Raw genomic sequence first — 21,326 nt, 5'->3', positions numbered from 1 at the left:
GTGTTCCAGCTATACATCATACTGTTTGCATTCACTGAAACATTACACACATAGTGGTCTAATGCAGAATCTGGGGCAGATTCACATCCAGGTGTGATGGTCGCTGTCCACAAACTTTTCACAATTAAGTGAAAAAATATATATCCATACATTATCTGTAACCACTTATCCTGTGCAGGGTCGCAGGCAAGCTGGAGCCTATCCCAGCTGACTATGGACGAGAGGCGGGGTACACCCTGGACAAGTCACCAGGTCATCACAGGGCTGACACATAGACACAGACAACCATTCACACCTACGGTCAATTTAGAGCCACCAATTGGCCTAACCTGCATGTCTTTGGACTGTGGGGGAAACCGGAGCACCCGGAGGAAACCCATGCAGACACGGGGAGAACATGCAAACTCCGCACAGAAAGGCCCTCGTCAGCTGTGAGGTTCAAACCTGAGTGAGGTTCAAACCTGAGTGTGAATGGTTGTGTGTGTCTATGTGTCAGCCCTGTGATGACCTGGCGACTTGTCCAGGGTGTACCCCGCCTTTCGCCCGCAGTCAGCTGGGATAGGCTCCAGCTTGCCTGCGACCCTGTAGAACAGGATAAAGCGGCTACAGATAATGGATGGATGGATGGATGGATGGATATTGTCCATCCCTGGTGTGTAGCACATTCATTGGTTATAACCAGGCTGAAGAGGGCACTAATACAATAACATGGATGTAAGATGTCCAAAGTGAACAGAAGAAGAAGTGTAAGATTTGAAAACCTGGCAACCAAGAGACCCTCATACAAATACTAGGCGGGAAAACTGTAATGAACCCCAGTAGCTGTTTTGAGAAACACAAGGTGGTTATTTATTTGATTTAAAGTACTACTGCTTTGTTTGTAGAGAGAATAAAGCTCTCTTGTGCAGGAAGGGAATAATGCTGCTAACCTGAGTAAATCTTCTGCTGGCTGGTGTGAGGAGATCAACCAACCAACCAACCAACCAACAAACAAACAACAACAAATATGAAGCGCTGTAAAGGATCAGAGGAGAAGTGTGGAGTTTGGCTGGATGCTGCTGAATTAAGAGCCAAGAAACAGAGAGTAAGTTTCATCTCACATTGTAACATAACATTGATTTGATAAAACTCCCCCACCACAGTGACACTGATACTCTCTCAGATATACATATCAGACTGAACTGTTCCTTATTGCTCTTCCTGTGGTGGCACCATCAAGGATGCATGTTTTATACCTTTTTAGTATTTATCTGTCCCATTTGGTTTATATTTTGGGTAATATTTTTACATTTATCTAATTATGTATCTTGCATGTCTCATCTCATCATCTGTAGCCGCTTTATCCTGTTCTACAGGGTCGCAGGCAAGCTGGAGCCTATCCCAGCTGACTACGGGCGAGAGGCGGGGTACACCCTGGACAAGTCGCCAGGTCATCACAGGGCTGACACATAGACACAGACAACCATTCACACCTACGCAGGGGTGTAGTGGGCGGGGTACGTGGGGGTACGCTGTCCACCCACTTCTCCCGAGGTGAGATTCAAAAAAACAACAACTGTCATTCAATGGCCTGAGTTTATACGCTCTTGACAGCCAACGTCAAATGTAAGTTATACGGATTTTATTTTTTCACTTTCGAGGCAGCATGATCTGTCGGTTTAATGCTTCATGATCTTTGAAGTTCTAATGCGATTTTTGCTCAGTATAGGCCTATGATTTTGAATAGCCTAATAATAACAGTAGGGTCTCTGTGTGTGTGTGTGTGTGTGTGTGTGTGTGTGTGTGATTTCCGGGCGTTCATGGTAGCAGCACCGAGAGGGCAACAGAACTGATATAATCGCCTGCCTGGTCATCCTTACGCGGATAATTTCACCACATACTGTATTATATATATGATTTGAAATTCATAATCTTTGTGGCCTTCCTGTTTAGTGTTTTGTTGTACATCCAAAAATGTGAAATGACAATAAATTTAAAGAAATACTCAAGTCTTTCAGAAGGAGTGCATGGTAGGGCTTAACCCAATGGCTGCATGTCATGTATTTTGTATACGCAGGTGCCTCAAGCGCGCCAGACTAAATGCTTGATTTATTCGATTGGTGCCTTTTATAATAAATTTCAGCCCATTGCTGGTTTGTATGCGATGTGAGTGAGTGACGTGACTTTTTTTTTTGAACTTCTGGACACATGCTGTAGCTGTTGCCACGGCTAGTAAAAATATCGAATTCCGAATGCAGCTCGGCTCAAATGAACATGAATCGAACATGAGCAAAGGTGTTTGTGTATCATAATTTCCGATATTTTGGCTTCACGCATGTTAAACCTATGCAAGGTTTATGTTGAGTTCCAGCAGCAGAGTGGTGCTGTCTGCGACGATGCATTCGGAAGGAGAAGGCGAATTTGTTCCTCTTTAGCCATTTCGGCATATTTATTGGAGACAAAATAAACCGCGGCTTTTCGCCATAACAGTTGGGCTGGACTGACAAACACGAATGAAAATTGCACACACACACAAACGTCTGAAAAAAAGTGTCTTCTTGTGCCCTCTTGTGTTGTTAAAAGAACGTAACATTTATACAAATCATTCAGACCAAACATAGGCTACCGCTTCTGACATGATATCAAATCGATGACGTCACGAATCGCGTACCCCCACTTTAAAGATCTCCACTACACCACTGCACCTACGGTCAATTTAGAGTCACCAGTTAACCTAACCTGCATGTCTTTGGACTGTGGGGGAAACCGGAGCACCCGGAGGAAACCCACGCGGACACGGGGAGAACATGCAAACTCCGCACAGAAAGGCCCTCGCCGGCCACGGGGCTCGAACCCGGACCTTCTTGCTGTGAGCATGGATTAAAGTTTTCCGTCACTACTACGACGGATTTCCGTCAACTGGGAGCGCTCAAGGTCAATAATGAGAGTGATGCAGTTCCGAGGGGAAAAAAGGGGGGTAGAGGCCCATAGGTCTGACACCGATGTGATTTAGAACTTCACCAAGCTGCTGTGATTGCCTGTTGTTGAACCCTTTCTTGTGCTATGTTTGAGTGTATGTAAAGGAATAAGTTGTTGCGCTAGATAGGCATAAATAAATAAATACAGCCTCCGCTACTGTCTAGTCCCGGGGAGGCTCGGCGGAGGCAGCGAGCCGCGGTGCTCGGCTTGAGCTTCGTTTCTATCGGCGGCTCCAGCCCAGAGTGCGAATTACCCCACCGTAATTGTGGGGTACCATCATGGTCCACTATCATATCAATCCCCCCCGTCTATGGAAGTCAGTGTTAGTAACTCAACACAATAACTCTGGACAATAATTTTTAATGTCATTAAGAAGCATGACAAACCATACAGTACTACCACAGAAGAAAAACAGCAGTACAACCTGATAACCTTCTTTGTCAGAACAAACTGGGGATCAACACTACAAATGAGTCACATACAGAACAGTCCTGCTGAATGTCTTGCTCTCTTTCGTCCTGCTGTGCCTCTCCTGTCTGCTGGGAACCCATTTTCTTTATTCACATGAACAGTGTATAAAACCTAACTGCACCTACACTTGTACTGTAATTGTCTGTAGATCTTAGTGCTAATATTTACTACTTACTCTTTTAGCACCAAAAAAATGCCTGATGTCTGGCCCTTTTCTTTTCCTCGTGTTTGGCCTACTGTCTCTGTGAATAAAATCAAACAGGGTACTCAGATGAAACTATGAATATCTTAAAAATAATACAAAAAGAATGTAAGTAAAAACAATAGAAAACAAATTCAAATACTAACATATGTACTCGGCTATTTTGCCTAGGCTCGCCTACTACCTGGCTCTTTTTATGTTGCCCCCAGAGGTTCTGATTGTAATTGTACATAGGCTTAGCTAGGCCTACATCAGAACTTCTTGTGCCTAATCTCACACACAGGATGGGCCTGCCGTATGTGCCAAATGAATTTCAGAAGGGCACAATTTATTCATGATAAAATGAGAATGGAAACATATGAAATGAGAATCGTTTCTATACCACACTGTAATAAGCTTGATTTAAATAGACTTGGCTTATCTTGCTAACTAACGTTGGTAACTAACGTTAACGTCTGTCCACTGTAGCCTACTGGCCTCAGTGGGTGAGTAATTCAGCGTATAAAGATGTGACATGAGCTGAAAGAAGAGCAAATCACTTTAATAAATGAAAGTTGTAAAATAACACATTTTCAACAGGCTAAAAGTTGGTTAGCAACTATCATTACCAATGCATGTCTTCTGCTGCAAACCATAGACTGTATAAATTGCTGCAAACCCATGGACTGTATCTGATGACTCAACTGAATATGGTGTGGACTAGAAGCTGTTGCTTCTAGCGCGTTCTAGCGCTGCAGTGACTAAAAATGTACAGTCCACAATAGGGGTGTCTGTCTGAAATCGATTTACATTCAAATGTTCCTACAATAAGAATGCCGAATGGGAGTTGGTTTGAATTATATATTCCTTTTCACAATATCAGAAAAAATATCGGACCCCCCCCCCCAAAACTTATATTTTTGTCTCTTTGGGGGGTACTGGGTCTTCATTGGGGGGTATAGTACCCCCCGTAATTCGAACTATGCTCCAGCCCGACTTTGCACGCTCGTAACTCGGCCAGGGGAGGTCCCAGCCTCTCCAAACTTGGCAGCCAGCGACCTCTGCCCTCTCCCCAACGAACCAGCGCTGCCAGGGTGGGCCAGCCCCGCGCCTCGGGACGCGATTCACCCCGAGGCAAGCCGCGGCACTCCGCACAAAAGGTCAGAAAACCGTGGAAGCAAATACTCCGAAGCTCAAACTTCAGGAAAGTGGCTTCGGTGTCGCAAGTGCACAAGAACAGTTATTTGAAAGTTAACCTGATGAACTTGTGCGTGCGCGTGTGATTTCATGAAGAACCGGGACAATTGGCATCCGGTGAAAGATTCACACCTCTGACTCGTTATATTCGCGCGCGCCCTCTCGCCCACTGCTGCTTCGGTTTCCCGATTTACACGCGTGTCTGCAGATGGAGTTTTCAGAAATCTCCACTCTGCCCAGAGTTTGCAAAAGTAGCTGTTTTCAGTGACTGAAACCTCCGTATACAGTACCAGTCAAAAGTTTGGAAACACCTTCAAATTCAATGTTTTTATTTTTACATTTTTTTTTCCCTACATTGTAAATGAATACTGAAGTCATCCAGACTATGCAGCAACACATAAGGAATCATTTAGTAAACTTTAAAATGTTAATCAAACCAAAATATGTTTTAGATTTTAGATTCTTAAAGTAGGCACCTTTTGCTTTGATTACAGCTTTGCACACTCTTGACATTCTCTCAATCAGCTTCATGAGGTAATCACTCAAAATGGTTTTCCAACAGTCTTGAAGGAGTTCCCAGAGGTGCCGAGCACTCGTTGGCTGCTTTGCCTTCACTCTGCGGTCCAACTCGTCCCAAACTTTTTCGGACTGACTGACCTTTATTTCTTAAAGTAATGATGGACTGTCGTTTTTCTTTACTTAGTTGCACTGCAAAAAATGGCCTTTCAAAAATAAGAAATAAAAGATTAAAACAAAGCATATTTGCTTGAATCAGGTGAAAAAAAAATCTGCCAATGGAACTCATCAAATTTGACTTGGTAAGATTTCTTAAAGTAAGATGAAAAATCTAACCTGTTTTTAGATGAAATAATTCCAAAATAAGATTGGGGAACTTATTATGCGAGATCTGATTAACTCAAAATAATCAAAATAGTTCTTATAACAAGATCGTACTTCTTACATTTAGCCATTCAAGTCATTATTTCATTTTAAGGGTATTTCACTTAAATTCATGACAGTCTGTAGCTTTCCCTAGGTGTGGGTGGAGCACAGAGGATGGCAGGACAGAGATCAGGTTTGGAACTCGGTTTTATTGCCAAACTTTTCAGTCTAACCACTAAGAGTTACTGTTACAGACACACACACTCGGCGTCTGGTTCCAGGGAGAGCTTCCCTCTGCTCTCGCTCTCCCTCCTCATATAGGGCGCGGTCACTGGGAAGACACACAAACACAGGTTAATTGCTCTCAGGTGAAGTGATTCTGCCACTTACCTTCCCTGACTCCGCCCTCCTGTCACAGACTGGTGCTTGACCACGCCCCCGCTGCCACACAGTCTTAGCAGTAAAAACTGAATTTAAGATAAATATACTAATATTGGGATTAAATTCTACAACTAAGCATTGCTAGCTTAAAAGATTCTCCTTTTGTGACCTGTAATTAGTAAAATACTCTAGATATGAGACCAGAGACTATCTTGAATCAAGTTGACGACACGTGTTGCATTGCAACAAGTTTATTTTTTTTTTTCCCATTTCAACATTCAAACATTAAAACATCTCTTAAGATTCCACTTCCCCAGGACCTCAGGCACCAAAAAAAAAGTCTACGCATTTTGACTTACAGTGCTTACACCACGCCAAAGCAACAGTGCATTTTGGGGGCACTGACTATTCATGTGTACGAGGGGTTTACAAGATCAGGCACAAAAAAAACCCAAACAAACAAAAAACTACTGAACTTAACTCACAGCATTCCAAAAAGACCTCACTAAAACGCCCTCCACTCACTCATAGCCTTTTTGAAGGCACTTGTCTGGTCTAGAGTCTGTACCGTACAGCATCTAGAAGGAGCTCACTCTGAATGACTGAGAAAACAGTTGCAGTAAACTTAGGATATGTAAGGTGGAGTTGAATTGTAATGAAAGATTCAAAGATTTCAGTAAAGTTCATTTATTCCCAAAACAAGCATGCTTTTTTTTTTCTTGAAACAAGATGAACCGCATTTGACAAATGTCCAAAATGTACTTACTTGTTTTAAAAAAAAAACTTTTTATTTTCAAAGGTGCTCCAAAGAAGACTTTTTCAAGACATTTTGTCTATACAAGATTTTCAAGATGGACTGTCTAAAAACTAGCCTTTCTAGCTAAATGAGGTTTTGCTTGTTGGGCAATTATGTCTTATAATAAGGGTGGCTAGATATTTTGACTTGAAAATAGACAAACTTCCTAAGATTTTTATTTTTTGCAGTGTGAGTAGTTCTTGGCATAATATGGATTAGAACAGTACTCAAATAGGGCCATTCACTGTATACCAACTCTACCTCTTCACAACACAACTGATGGTCTCAAACACATTAAGAGGTCAAGAAATTCAAGAAATTAACTGTTGACAAGGCACAGCTGTAAACTGAAAGCCATTCCAGGTGACTACCTCGTAAAGCTGACTGAGAAAATGCCAAGATGTGCAAATCTGTCATCTAAGCAAAAGGTGCCTACTTTGAAGAATCTCATCTCATTATCTCTAGCCGCTTTATCCTTCTACAGGGTCGCAGGCAAGCTGGAGCCTATCCCAGCTGACTACGGGCGAAAGGCGGGGTACACCCTGGACAAGTCGCCAGGTCATCACAGGGCTGACACATAGACACAGACAACCATTCACACTCACATTCACACCTACGCTCAATTTAGAGTCACCAGTTAACCTAACCTGCATGTCTTTGGACTGTGGGGGAAACCGGAGCACTCGGAGGAAACCCGCGCGGACACGGGGAGAACATGCAAACTCCGCACAGAAAGGCCCTCGCCGGCCCCGGGGCTCGAACCCGGACCTTCTTGCTGTGAGGCGACAGCGCTAACCACTACACCACCGTGCCGCCCCCACTTTGAAGAATCTAAAATATAAAACATATTCTGGTTTGATTAGCACTTTTTTTTTTTTTTACCAAATAATTCCATAGATATTACTTCATAAAGTCGATGACTTTAGTATTAATCTACAATTCAGAAAATTTTAAAATAATGAAAAACCACTGAATTAGAGGCGTTTCCAAACTTTTGACTGGTACTGTAGGTGTGAATGAGAGGTGCAACTGAATAAATAAATATGCATCTTTTTTTATCCGGCTACATGTAGGCTATCACTGCGCAAAGCCTCTAATGTTGAAATGGTAGTAATATTTGTTAAAATAATAGTAGGCTAATTTCCACATTAATTGGTAAAATGGCCCAAGGGATGTGATGGGGGGGATGGCCGTTTTATAAGGGGGATGATTTGAGATTTTTATTTCAGAAGGGGATGCCTCCCCCCACATCCCCCCTCAACTCGAGTACTGCGTATAAGGCCATATTTCACCTGACATAGGCCCTTCGATTTCCATCACTAGAGCGCATCAAATTACTTTCGGTTTTGCCAGCATGGACGCGCTTCTTTTAAATGAAGGCACAGATGTGTCAGACATCAACAAAACGGTAAAGAATAAGTGGAGATGGGCTTGGCGAAATGAAATGGGCGATAATGGCAAGCTCCTGCTGCTGTGCCAAGGAAAAAGAAACAAAAACAGGCATCAGGTGTTGCCAAATTAGATGCCTTTGGCTTCACTGCGAAGAAGCAGAAAAAGTGAACTTTCACTTTACTTTTCTTGTTTCCTGGCTTTATTTCAACAGATTTTCTTATTTTTCTTTCTGTTCCACTCTTTTGAAAGCATGGTTCAAGTTCGACTGCACTTGCACTTTTCTCTGAACCACTGTTGTGCATTACTAAAGTATTGTTGAAATAAATTTGCACTTTGCCCTGAAAACTTGATGTTTCATCATGAATAGCCAGTAATGACAATGGTAAAGTCTTGCCTTAGCTTTAGTCATTGTTAAAATTATGTAAATGTACTATAAGTAGGGGCTGAGGGGATAATGGACAACACAGCGTTTAAAATTTGACGCATCGCTGACGTGGTAGGGGCCAACGACATGGAGCTTTTTTTTTTTTTCAGTCAGATGATTTTTTTTTTTGCTTTAATCCATGTGTGAGGCGACAGCGCTAACCACTACACCGCCTGCATGTTTCATGTTACACAATATTCACAAGTAAAAAATACATTACCAGCATTACATAACAGGCATTTAGCAGATGCTCTTGTCCAGCATACCCAGAGCAGCCTGAGGAGCAGTTGCCTTGCTCAAGGGTATTTCAGCCATTCTTCCTGGTCCAGGGACTTGAACTGGTGACCTTTTGGTCCTTTATCTAGGCCATGGCTTCCCCAAAGATGTAATATTCCTCTCCTGGAGACTGGGAGTCATCTTGTCAGCCAGTATTGGTGCCATCTATAACTAAGGGTCATCTCTACAACACCTTTTTGTACTCATGCATTCCCGTATCATCACACTCCCATTTCTGCACTTTATTGTCAAGACTATGTGGTGGTCTTGGCCAAGTTCATGCCAAACGTGCTGGACCTCAATTTATAAAAATCACCTTTCACCTGGTGTAGTGGTTAGCATGGTCGCCTCACAGCAAGAAGGTCCGGGTTCGAGCCCCGTGGCCGGTGAGGGCCTTTCTGTGTGGAGTTTGCATGTTTTCCTCGTGTCTGCGTGGTCCAGTTTCCCCCACAGTCCAAAGACATGCAGTTAAGTTAACGTGGGGCGGCCTTGGGCTGAAGTGCCCTTGAGCAAGGTACCGAACCCCTGACTGCTCCCTGGGCGCTGTGTGTGGCTGCCCACTGCTCTGGGTGTGTGCGTGTGTTCACTGCTTCAGATGGGTTAAATGCAGAGGATGAATTTCACTGTGCTTGAAGTGTGCATGTGACAAAGGTTTCTTCTTCTTCATGCACTCTTTTTGAGGTCTCTTCTCTAGCTTTATCATCATCCGACCTGTTTGTGCACATTCCGGATATACCGTACAGCTTGGGCTCCCAACAACTCATGCACATACTCCTTAAATATGTCCACTTTTCAAATTTGTATCTTTTAGGTTATTCTATGTATATAGCTACTTTTTGTCTTTGCTAAATTCTTCTATCTTAACTGTTCAAGTACCAGTCACCAAAGCAAATTCCTTGTGAGAACGTACTTGGCAATAAATTTGATTCTGATCAAATAGCATTAAGTTGATCAGTAAAACTACTGAAAGTCTTTTTTACTTTTGTCAGTTCACATGAATTAACATCACTTTTTTTTTTTTTTTTAATTGCATTTTGGAAAATATCCCAACTTTTCTGGAAATGGGGTTAGCATCCATCCGTTATCTGTAGCCGCTTATCCTGTACAGGGTCGCAGGCAAGCTGGAGCCTATCCCAGCTGACTACGGGCGAAAGGCGGGGTACACCCTGGACAAGTTGCCAGGTCATTGCAGGGCTGACACATAGACACACACAACCATTCACACCTACGGTTAATTTAGAATCACCAATTAACCAAACCTGCACGTCTTTGGACTGTGGACGAAACCGGAGCACCTGGAGGAAACCCACGCAGACACGGGGAGAACATGCAAACTCTGCACAGAAAGGCCCTCACTGGGCTCGAACCCGAACCTTCTTGCTGTGAGGTGACAGCGCTAACCACTACACCACCGTGCCGCCCTGCATGTTTAAATATTTTTCTTCAAAACAATCCCATGGACCACAAGGTGTCCACAAGAACACTGGTTTAAAAGATCTACTTTTAATAATTTGATCCCTGTTCAAGCCCTGTATGTCAGGAATTCTCACATTTTTTGAGTCCTGGGATCCTTTAAAATGTATTTAAAAAAAAAAAAATCAGATCCATTCAGGGTGAACATCTGTTAGGCCAATATTTATAACATTATTTATAGGCCTGCATATTTTCAGTTAGGTTCGGATTCAACCCAAAAAGGATAACTAATAAGAACTCCCTAATAAGTGGAGTAACTTTGATACTGGTGGGCTGTGCAGGACGGAGGGTACTCTGGGACCAGGGTTGGGAACCTGCACACTAGTGTAACATCAACAAAAATGATCACTGAGCTCTAGACTGTTTTTCCTGAATTAGCAGTGGTGTGTGTACTGTATGGTGAAGTCCATTCTTGTCAGTATGTCTCGAGCTGAGTAAAATGTAGCACCTTCTGTGAAAACGCAAGCAATTTTTTTGAAAAAGCTTTCTTTCCAACAGAAACTGATACGACCAATATCCAAACTCCTGAATCCACTGGCACAGTCTGGAGGCTACAGTGCAGCAGTGGCCCTGAATTTTACCCAAACCAAGATGGAAATGCCTGTGAAAAAACAGAGCACAATCTCCTCATTCTTTCGACCAAAGAGTAAAAAGGGAAGAGGTAAGACAAACAAATATGGTGCCTTTTTTAATCTGTACCTGTTTGTGAATGCTTATTTTTTTTGGCCTTTAGATGCAGAGGACTGCAGCTCTTCATGGCCTTCAGGAATTTCTTCTACTCCCCTTCCTGAAGCCCATACTGGGACTAAACGAAAGCGCGAGATGATATTCGAGTTGTCTTCAGAACATGAAGACGCAAGCAGACCGTCGTCTCTAATGGCTCCACAGAAATATGATGTAGATATTGAGAGCGCGTCAGGTGACGTCAATGATGAGGATGATAAAGAGCGGAAGTTTTTACATTTGATTTGGGGCTATCAGTCAGAGGAGTGTGAGCCAGCAGGAAAGAGGACGCCTGAGAATATTACAATTGAAAATGTAACAGATGCACAAACAGACAGCAGAAAAGCCGTAACGCGTAGCTGTAATACTACTAAAATCCCTGAAATTCTGCTTCACAAGGATCAGATGGAGCATAAGAGCTTCCAGATGTATAGAAGCACTTGTGGAGAGAACAATGATTCTTCAGCTTCTGTCTCTACAGAAGACGTGTTTACTCAGGAGCTGTTAAAAGACCAAAGCATAACAGAAAACAATGCTTCACTTTTAACTCCGAGGTCAGCCACAGAGATCCAAAATCATCTCATAAAGTCTGCTAAAGAGCCAGAGCTATCCGAGCTGAGGCATCAGTGGTCACCTGTGAAGAGGGAGGATAAAGAAAATAGCAGACCTACTTCCCCGAGACACAGTACTGTACTTTCACCTTTTAAACAGCATGTGTGTTCCAGCCCAGCAAAACATTCTTCAGGTTTTAATAGAAAACTTTGTCGGACCCCTAAGAAGTCAGTCAGGGAGGCTCAGGGGCATAAGGAGGACTCCTTCAGCATGTTGTTCACTCAGGACTCTGAAGGCTTTCGGGTGATCGCTCATCCCAGCAAATGGTCTAGATGCCCACTGAAGGACCAAACTAATTCTCATAAGGCCAGAGAGTGTCGGAGCATCCCGTCTGTAAGGCCTCTGGAAACAGAGGAGAACTTTGATCCAGAGCTGGAGATACTTTTCACACAGGACTCTCAGGGAAATATAGTTATTAAGCATTAAATACCAAATGTCGTGTCAGACAAAGCTTTCCTTTTCAGCCATTTTGAAAGCTGTTTAAAGAATTTTCATTAAATCACTTGATCACTCGGTGTAGTGATACTGTGGTGGTTCCGCCCCTGAACAACAGCCTTGTATAACACTGTTGTGCATTTTACTTATTTTTACAGCAAATATTTGTATCATTAAACCTGCTCACTTTAACAAAATGCCATGCTTCACTTTTGGAAATGTCATGAGATTCAAGATGCTTGGAAAAACATTTTGTTGAGTATGAGCACAAAAGTGGAAGAAGGATATATATATTTTTGGTCAAATTATATTATTTATATGTCGTAATGTTCTGCATTAAAGGAACAGTCCACCGTACTTCCATAATGAAATATGCTCTTATCTGAATTGAGACGAGCTGATCCGTACCTCGCCGAGCTTTGCGCGACCTCCCAGTCAGTCAGACACGCTGTCGCTCCTGTTAGCAATGTAGCTCGGCTCAGCATGGCCAACGGTATTTTTTGGGGCTGTAGTTAGATGCGACCAAACTCTTCCGCGTTTTTCCTGTTTACATAGGTTTATATGACCAGTGATATGAAACAAGTTCAGTTACACAAATTGAAACGTAGCGATTTTCTATGCTATGGAAAGTCCGCACTATAATGACAGGCGTACTAACACCTTCTGCGCGCTTCGACAGCGCATTGATATCTGAGCTCCGTATCAATGCGCTGCCGAAGCGCGCAGAAGGTGTTAGTACGCCTGTCATTATAGTGCGGACTTTCCATAGCATAGAAAATCGCTACGTTTCAATTTGTGTAACTGAACTTGTTTCATGTCACTGGTCATATAAACCTATGTAAACAGGAAAAACGCGGAAGAGTTTGGTCGCATCTAACTACAGCCCCAAAAAATACCGTTGGCCATACTGAGCCTAGCTACATTGCTAACAGGAGCGACAGCGTGTCTGACTGACTGGGAGGTCGCGCAAAGCTCGGAGAGGTACGGAGCAGCTCGTCTCAATTCAGAGAAGAGCATATTTCATTATGGAAGTACATTGGACTGTTCCTTTAATGTATATTGTATATACTGTATGCTCTGGTGTTGATATGCAATTGTTCTATTTGATCATCAGATGGTACACACGTTTTCTAAAAGCAAAACCAGTTGAGTTGCATCCAAATGGAGTGTTTCTCCAATTTACTCTATTTTCAAAGCAACTGAGTGTTCAATATTTAAATGATTTACTTGGCCTTGAATGGAAAATAAAATGTGCTATTTTATCGTTGCTAACTCACTTAGAAATGACCGAGAACCTTAGAACTCGATAAAATGTGACTATTAAAGTGGGAATGATTTAAATTAAACCTCCAAGTGTGATTATTTGTACAATTACAAGTCAGATGTTAGAAGCTGAACGTATGAGTTTCATCACAACAATAAATAAACCACTTACTGTATCGTGACATTTGTTAAACGCTGGGCTTGTCCAAATGTATAGAAATTCTTCAGTGGACACAAAAAGTGCTCAGAAACATTCAGAGATCTATTATTTGTTCGTATTTATTTGCAGGACTAGTGTGAAAATAATACTTTTTTTTTGTTGTTGTTCCTTTGAAAACCAGTGTTCATCAGAGTGGTGATTATAACATTGAATATGTTTCAGATTAGTTGTTTAAAGTTAGTATAAATACTCAGGTGATTACTGAAAATCGTGCATGCTGATTGGTTGAGATATTCTGAACATTTCTCGATAATCACCTCAAGCGACTTGGCAAAGTGGCAGCCAATCGCTTTGCCACTATAAGTGAGGAAGAATTACAAATGATGAAAGAAAATGCTGCTCTTAAAAGCGCTAAAGATGCTACGAAGTCTGGTCTAAAATTATTCAAAGGTAAGGTGGAGTTGTGATTTTTATTTTATCTAGTTCAAAACAAAGTATCTTATGTGACTTGGCGTAGATAAGTGACAAGTCTGCGCCGCGCCATTATGACATTTGCATGCCGCTTTTGAAGTTTGAAAAAAATGCATACGATTTTTTTAAAAAAAATAATCACCTGTGTATTTATGCTAAAACGATCATCCGCTTCAGGCTCAGTGAATATCATTGAATAATAACCTCGACTTTGTCTCAGTTATTATTCACCGATATTCACTTTGCCTTTGGCAAATACAGTGGTGCTTGAAAGTTTGTGAACCCTTTAGAATTTTCTATGTGTCTGCATAAATCTGACCTAAAACATCATCAGATTTTCACACAAGTCCTAAAAGTAGATAAAGAGAACCCAGTTAAACAAATGAGATAAAATATAAAACTTGGTCATTTATTTATTGAGGAAAATGATCCAATATTACATATCTGTGAGTGGCAAAAGTATGTGAACCTCTAGGATTAGCAGTTAATTTGAAGGTGAAATTAGAGTCAGGTGTTTTCAAACAATGGGATGACAATCAGGTGTGAGTGGGCACCCTGTTTTATTTAAAGAACAGGGATCTATAAAAGTCTGATCTTCACAACACATGTTTGTGGAAGTGTATCATGGCACGAACAAAGGAGATTTCTGAGGACCTTAGAAAAAGCGTTGTTGATGCTCATCAGGCTGGAAAAGGTTACAAAACCATCTCTAAAGAGTTTGGACTCCACCAATCCACAGTCAGACAGATTGTGTACAAATGGAGGAAATTCAAGACCATTGTTACTCTCCCCAGGAGTGGTCGACCAAGAAAGATCACTCCAAGAGCAAGGCGTGTAATAGTCAGCGAGGTCACAAAGGACCCCAAGGTAACTTCTAAGCAACTGAAGGCCTCTCTCACCTTGGCTAATGTTAATGTTCATGAGTCCACCATCAGGAGAACACTGAACAACAATGATGTGCATGGCAGGGTTGCAAGTAGAAAGCCACTGCTCTCCAAAAAGAACATTGCTGCTCGTCTGCAGTTTGCTAAAGATCACGTGGACAAGCCAGAAGGCTATTGGAAAAATGTTTTGTGGATGGATGAGACCAAAATAGAACTTTTTGGTTTAAATGAGAACCGTTATGTTTGGAGAAAGGAAAGCACTGCATTCCAGCATAAGAACCTTATCCCATCTGTGAAACATGGTGGTGGTAGTATCATGGTTTGGGCCTGTTTTGCTGCATCTGGGCCAGGACAGCTTGCCATCATTGATGGAACAATGAATTCTGAATTATACCAGCGAATTCTAAAGGAAAATATCAGGACATCTGTCCATGAACTGAATCTCAAGAGAAGGTGGGTCATGCAGTAAGACAGTGACCCTAAGCACACAAGTTGTTCTACCAAAGAATGGTTAAAGAAGAATAAAGTTAATGTTTTGGAATGGCCAAGTCAAAGTCCTGACCTTAATCCAATCGAAATGTTGTGGAAGGACCTGAAGCGAGCAGTTCATGTGCGGAAACCCACCAACATCCCAGAGTTGAAGCTGTTCTGTACGGAGGAATGGGCTAAAATTCCCCCAAGCCGGTGTGCAGGACTGATCAACAGTTATTGGAAACGTTTAGTTGCAGTTATTGCTGCACAAGGGGGTCACACCAGATACTGAAATCAAAGGTTCACATACTTTTGCCACTCACAGATATGTAATATTGGATCATTTTCCTCAATAAATAAATGACCAAGTATAATATTTTTTGTTTCATTTGTTTAACTGGGTTCTCTTTACCTACTTTTAGGACTTGTGTGAAAATCTGATGATGTTTCAGGTCATATTTATGCAGAAATATAGAAAATTCTAAAGGGTTCACAAACTTTCAAGCACCACTGTAACTGTTAACTAGTAAACTTGGATTTGACAAATGGATATGTACTTTTCCCTTCTTCAAGCTGAGCAGCAAAAAGTTCTACAAGTTCAGTAATTCACGCCTAAACGAATGCTACGTTCATACTTGTGAAGATGGTCTACAACATGCTTTCCCATACAGTTCTCTTTATCTCTTGGATGCATTGTAATTGTAAACGACAGTCTGCTGTATTCACCATCAACTTATGAGGAAAACATAATTGTTGACAGTAATCCCTTTAAAATAATGAGCAGAGAGGATTTCAGATACAAGACAAAGATGGAATGGCTCCTATTAACAGAGAAAAAAAAAAACAATCAGTTTAAAATATTGTGGCTTTAGATTATGCACTGTGTAAGATTTATTCAAATAGCCATATTAGAAACCTGGGACTTTCCAAAACTATCCTACGAAAATACAGTTAATGTCACTTCGTGACCCTCAATACGAGTTCAAATCCCAAACTTCCAGACAGTCTTTATTGTGCCAAAGAAACAAATGTAAACCTTAGAGAAATCTTAAATACTGTACTTCACACAGCAAGATAGAGTGGTTACAATACGCAGATGATATCAAGAGAAAAGTTATCTGTAGTGAGCCGAGTAACTGAGGTTTTCTTCTATTCTATATTTATATTATGTTGTGTTAGTTATAACATGCTTGTTACATCTTATTTCAATGTATGACCATGATGGCACAAATTGACTGTACATTATACAGTATGAAACACATTTTGCTGGCTGATGCCTAAAAATAAACAAAATACATGGTAGATTATACATAAAATCGCCAAGTTAAAAAAAAAAAAGATATAAAAAGTCACCCATGAGGAAAATATTGATTTGCACACCAAGTGCCAGTTCCTCATATTCACCAAGTCATCTTGAAGTTTATATTCAATCTTATTTGCTTTTTTTCTATCGTGTCCTGCTGTCTCAGAGTCTAAAAACTTCTGAAGTCTTGCTAAAACATGATTTTAATCTCAAGCGTCTTATTAAAATGAAAAGAAAAAAAGGAGTTTAGAAATACATGTAACAAAATGGATAGAGACTGATGCATGAGATTCAAAAGTGCCTTGGAACAAATAGTTTTTTCTTAATTATCACCAGGGACTGTATTTCTAGAATAATTTGAATAGATCTTGACTTTAGTCAGGTCCTGAATTAAGGTATACAGTGGGGCAAAAAAGTATTTAGTCAGCCACCAATTGTGCAAGTTCTCCCACTTAAAAAGATGAGAGAGGCCTGTAATTTTCATCATAGGTACACTTCAACTAAGAGAGACAGAATGGGGGGAAAGAATCCAGGAAATCACACTGTAGGATTTTTAAAGAATTAATTGGTAAATTCCTCGGTAAAATAAGTATTTGGTCACCTACAGACAAGCAAGATTTCTGGCTCTCACAGACCTGTAACTTCTTCTTTAAGAGGCTCCTCTGTCCTCCACTCGTTACCTGTATTAATGGCACCTGTTTGAACTCGTTATCAGTATAAAAGACACCTGTCCACAACCTCAAACAGTCACACTCCAAACTCCACTATGGCCAAGACCAAAGAGCTGTCAAAGGACACCAGAAACAAAACTGTAGACCTGCACCAGGCTGGGAAGACTGAATCTGCAATAGGTAAGCAGCTCGGTGTGAAGAAATCAACTGTGGGAGCAATTATTAGAAAATGGAAGACATACAAGACCACTGATAATCTCCCTCAATCTGGGGCTCCATGCAAGCTCTCACCCCGTGGGGTCAAAATGATCACAAGAACGGTGAGCAAAAATCCCAGAACCACACGGGGGGACCTAGTGAATGACCTGCAGAGAGCTGGGACCAAAGTAACAAAGGCTACCATCAGTAACACACTACGCCGCCAGGGACTCAAATCCTGCAGTGCCAGACGTGTCCCCCTGCTTAAGCCAGTACATGTCCAGGCCCTTCTGAAGTTTGCTAGAGAGCATTTGGATGATCCAGAAGAGGATTGGGAGAATGTCATATGGTCAGATGAAACCAAAATAGAACTTTTTGGTAAAAACTAAACTTGTCGTGTTTGGAAGAGAAAGAATGCTGAGTTGCATCCAAAGAACACCATACCTACTGTGAAGCATGGGGGTGGAAACATCATGCTTTGGGGCTGTTTTTCTGCAAAGGGACCAGGACGACTGATCCATGTAAAGGAAAGAATGAATGGGGCCATGTATCGTGAGATTTTGAGTGAAAACCTCCTTCCATCAGCAAGGGTATTGAAGATGAAACGTGGCTGGGTCTTTCAGCATGACAATGATCCCAAACACACTGCCCGGGCAATGAAGGAGTGGCTTCATAAGAAGCATTTCAAGATCCTGGAGTGGCCTAGCCAGTCTCCAGATCTCAACCCCATAGAAAATCTTTGGAGGGAGTTGAAAGTCCGTGTTGCCCAGCGACAGCCCCAAAACATCACTGCTCTAGAGGAGATCTGCATGGAGGAATGGGCCAAAATACCAGCAACAGTGTGTGAAAACCTTGTGAAGACTTACAGAAAACGTTTGACCTCTGTCATTGCCAACAAAGGGTAAATAACAAAGTATTGAGATGAACTTTTGTTATTGACCAAATACTTATTTTCCATCATAATTTGCAAATAAATTCTTTAAAAATCAATGCGATTTTCTGGATTTTTTTTTCTCATTCTGTCTCTCATAGTTGAGGTATACCTATGATGAAAATTACAGGCCACACTCATCTTTTTAAGTGGGAGAACTTGCACAATTGGTGACTGACTAAATACTTTTTTGCCCCACTGTAATTAATTAGATTTATAATTTAAAAATCTTGAAATTAATAAAAGGAAAAGAATAAAGGGGGAAACAACACAACTATTGTATATTATTGTGGTTAAATCTGAACCTTAATCATGAATTTGACTGAATTTCTAGCATGTGGACTAGATTAGTTCTATTCATACACTAAATCACGTTTTTGATGGAGAATCGTTACTAACTATAATCCAGACATAAGACGAATCTGTGTCTATAAAATTGTGTGCTGAGAGTACAGTGAGAGGTATGGGGGCTACCAGCAGAGATGTGGAAATGAAAATTAATCTGTCAATCAGCCAGCAATCTCACTCGGCTCCGTCACCAGCTTGGACCCATCCCAGATGGTCTTAAACTGCTCCGGCACAGGAAACTCTCTCTGGTAATACAGAAAGTAGAACCGTTATTTCATTCAAAAGCTGTGTCGCGGATTCATTCCAAACATGGCAATGAAGCGAAAAAGTGAAAGTGAATATTAAAAGAGTTCACTCACGTAATCATCATCTTCCTGAGGAACCAGAATGTTCATTTCTGAACTCTTGGCACTGATAATCTCACAGCTGAGAGACTCCTTACTCAGGTAGACGTGGCATCCTTCTGTCTTATTGATGGAAATGGTGGGCACTTTTCCCAACACCTAAGTGAGACAATCACATCCTGTATTCAGATTTTTTTAATCAATGCTACTAGATGACAGTGTATAGAGTATATTCAGAAACTATTCACATGCCTTTAGTTTTTTCCCCTCATTTTGTTATGTTACAATCTTGCCTAACCATTTTTCCTCATCTATCTGTAAAACATCTCATCTCATCTCATTATCTCTAGCCGCTTTATCCTGTTCTACAGGGTCGCAGGCAAGCTGGAGCCTATCCCAGCTGACTATGGGTGAAAGGCGGGGTACACCCTGGACAAGTCGCCAGGTCATCACAGGGCTGACACATAGACACAGACAACCATTCACACTCACATTCACACCTACGCTCAATTTAGAGTCGCCAGTTAACCTAACCTGCATGTCTTTGGACTGTGGGGGAAACCGGAGCACCCGGAGGAAACCCACGCGGACACGGGGAGAACATGCAAACTTCGCACAGAAAGGCCCTCGCCGGCCACGGGGCTCGAACCTGGACCTTCTTGCTGTGAGGCGACAGCGCTAACCACTACACCACCGTGCCGCCCTCTGTAAAACATAGACCATAATAATCTCTCCTATCAGACAACAGTTACCAACCAGGGAGGGCAATGGCTATCGCATCATTCCTCCAAGGCATGTGAAGCCAGCCTACTGCAACTTTTCAGTTATGCAACATCAGAGGAGTGGTATAACACTCAAAAGAATGCGCTATCCGTCCACTTCCACATCACAGACACCCATGATTAGTTAATGTTGCTTTAATTGACAGAGAAGAGAGAGGGAGAGAGCATACAGTATATGCCACCCCTCCCTCCCTGAGAGCACAGGCCAATTTTACTGTATGTCGCGGCGACCTGCCACAAGGAGTGTCTGAACGCTGGCTCACATGATTGACAGCTGCCTCCGCCACTCCCTGCTACGCTGAATCGCAGTGCTACACTGCCAGTGCATGGCTTGACGACACGCTGCGCTGAACAGGTGAAGCCAATCAGAACGCTAATTAGCAGGGCAGCGGTCATTCTAGAACAATAGGCAGAGTTGGCGTTCAGTTTGTAACGAAGCAGCAGCACAGCAGTTGCAAAGAGAATTCGCTACTAACACAAACCTTACAGCACATCGGGGGAAAAAAGGACGAAAAAGGCTACCGGTAAACCCACTGAACTTAAACGCTGCGCTCGCAGTAATCCGTGGGCATGAGAAATGTTTGTTCCTTACCTGGGTTTGGTTTAATGGTTTAAACTTTCTTTCTCAGTGGTGTGTAGTAAAATATCTTCAGTTAAAGCGCACAAACTGCCTGTTAAAGGGCTAATGGTTAAAATGGTTCTTAGTTTAGAACTGGTTTTCTGTTCATTTATGTTTGTTCAGCAACATACTGCCTGAATTATTAAAAATGGTTAAAATATACTTAACTTACCTTATACATAAATATTAGTGCTGTCAAGTGATTAAAATATTTAATCACGATTAATGTCGCGACTGTCATAGTTAACTCGCTATTAATCGCAATTTAATCGCACATTTTTGTCACATGAAAAACCATTGTAATTCTCTTATCAGCATAAAAAAGTGAATGGGCTTGCTTACTGTTCGAACTACGGGGGTACACGGGGGATCCGAGATCCCCTGAAACAGACATGAGATCCCTTGAAAACATGATTTGGGAAATGTTGGGGGGTCTCTAAAATATTGGCAAAATGATGTTTATTGACATAGCAATCGTGTGTAACGGGAAGCATTTGCATATCCGAAGTGAGCGCGCGATGGAGAGCCGCGCTCTGAGACAAGCGCAAGCACCCCCCCCAAGGGAAAAAAAGGGACCCCCTGAAAATATCGGCATAGTTCGAACACTGGTTGTACCAATGTTTTTTTTTTTTTTTTTTTATTGCAGAGCATAACACGTCTTGTCACAGCCACTGCAAAGT

The 21,326-nt window shown here is 41.8% G+C and overlaps 2 protein-coding genes across 2 annotated transcripts in view; one reads left to right on the top strand and one right to left on the bottom strand.

Moving 5' to 3' along the window:
* The first annotated feature begins 801 nt into the window (after window positions 1-801).
* LOC132900063 (uncharacterized) lies at window positions 802-12,556 on the top strand. Its single transcript, XM_060942099.1, has 3 exons — window positions 802-1,084; window positions 10,930-11,092; window positions 11,165-12,556. Exons 1-3 carry the CDS (start codon window positions 1,007-1,009, stop codon window positions 12,190-12,192), a joined length of 1,269 nt encoding a protein of 422 aa, XP_060798082.1. The 5' UTR covers window positions 802-1,006; the 3' UTR covers window positions 12,193-12,556.
* Window positions 12,557-18,816: 6,260 nt separating this feature from the next.
* The window catches only part of cap2 (cyclase associated actin cytoskeleton regulatory protein 2), a 74,323-nt gene continuing 71,813 nt past the window's right edge, over window positions 18,817-21,326 (bottom strand). Inside the window, exons 12-13 of the mRNA XM_060942098.1 lie at window positions 19,261-19,404; window positions 18,817-19,146 (exon numbers count right to left, since the gene is read on the bottom strand). Coding sequence (XP_060798081.1) covers window positions 19,063-19,146; window positions 19,261-19,404 — 228 coding nt within the window. The 3' untranslated portion in view covers window positions 18,817-19,062. The remainder of the gene's footprint in view (window positions 19,147-19,260; window positions 19,405-21,326) is intronic.

The sequence above is a fragment of the Neoarius graeffei genome, chromosome 16 (genome assembly GCF_027579695.1).
Source record: "Neoarius graeffei isolate fNeoGra1 chromosome 16, fNeoGra1.pri, whole genome shotgun sequence".
Lineage (NCBI taxonomy): Eukaryota > Metazoa > Chordata > Actinopteri > Siluriformes > Ariidae > Neoarius > Neoarius graeffei.
The sequence above is the reverse complement of the archived record's forward strand: the minus strand, read 5'-3'. Positions and strand labels throughout refer to the sequence as shown.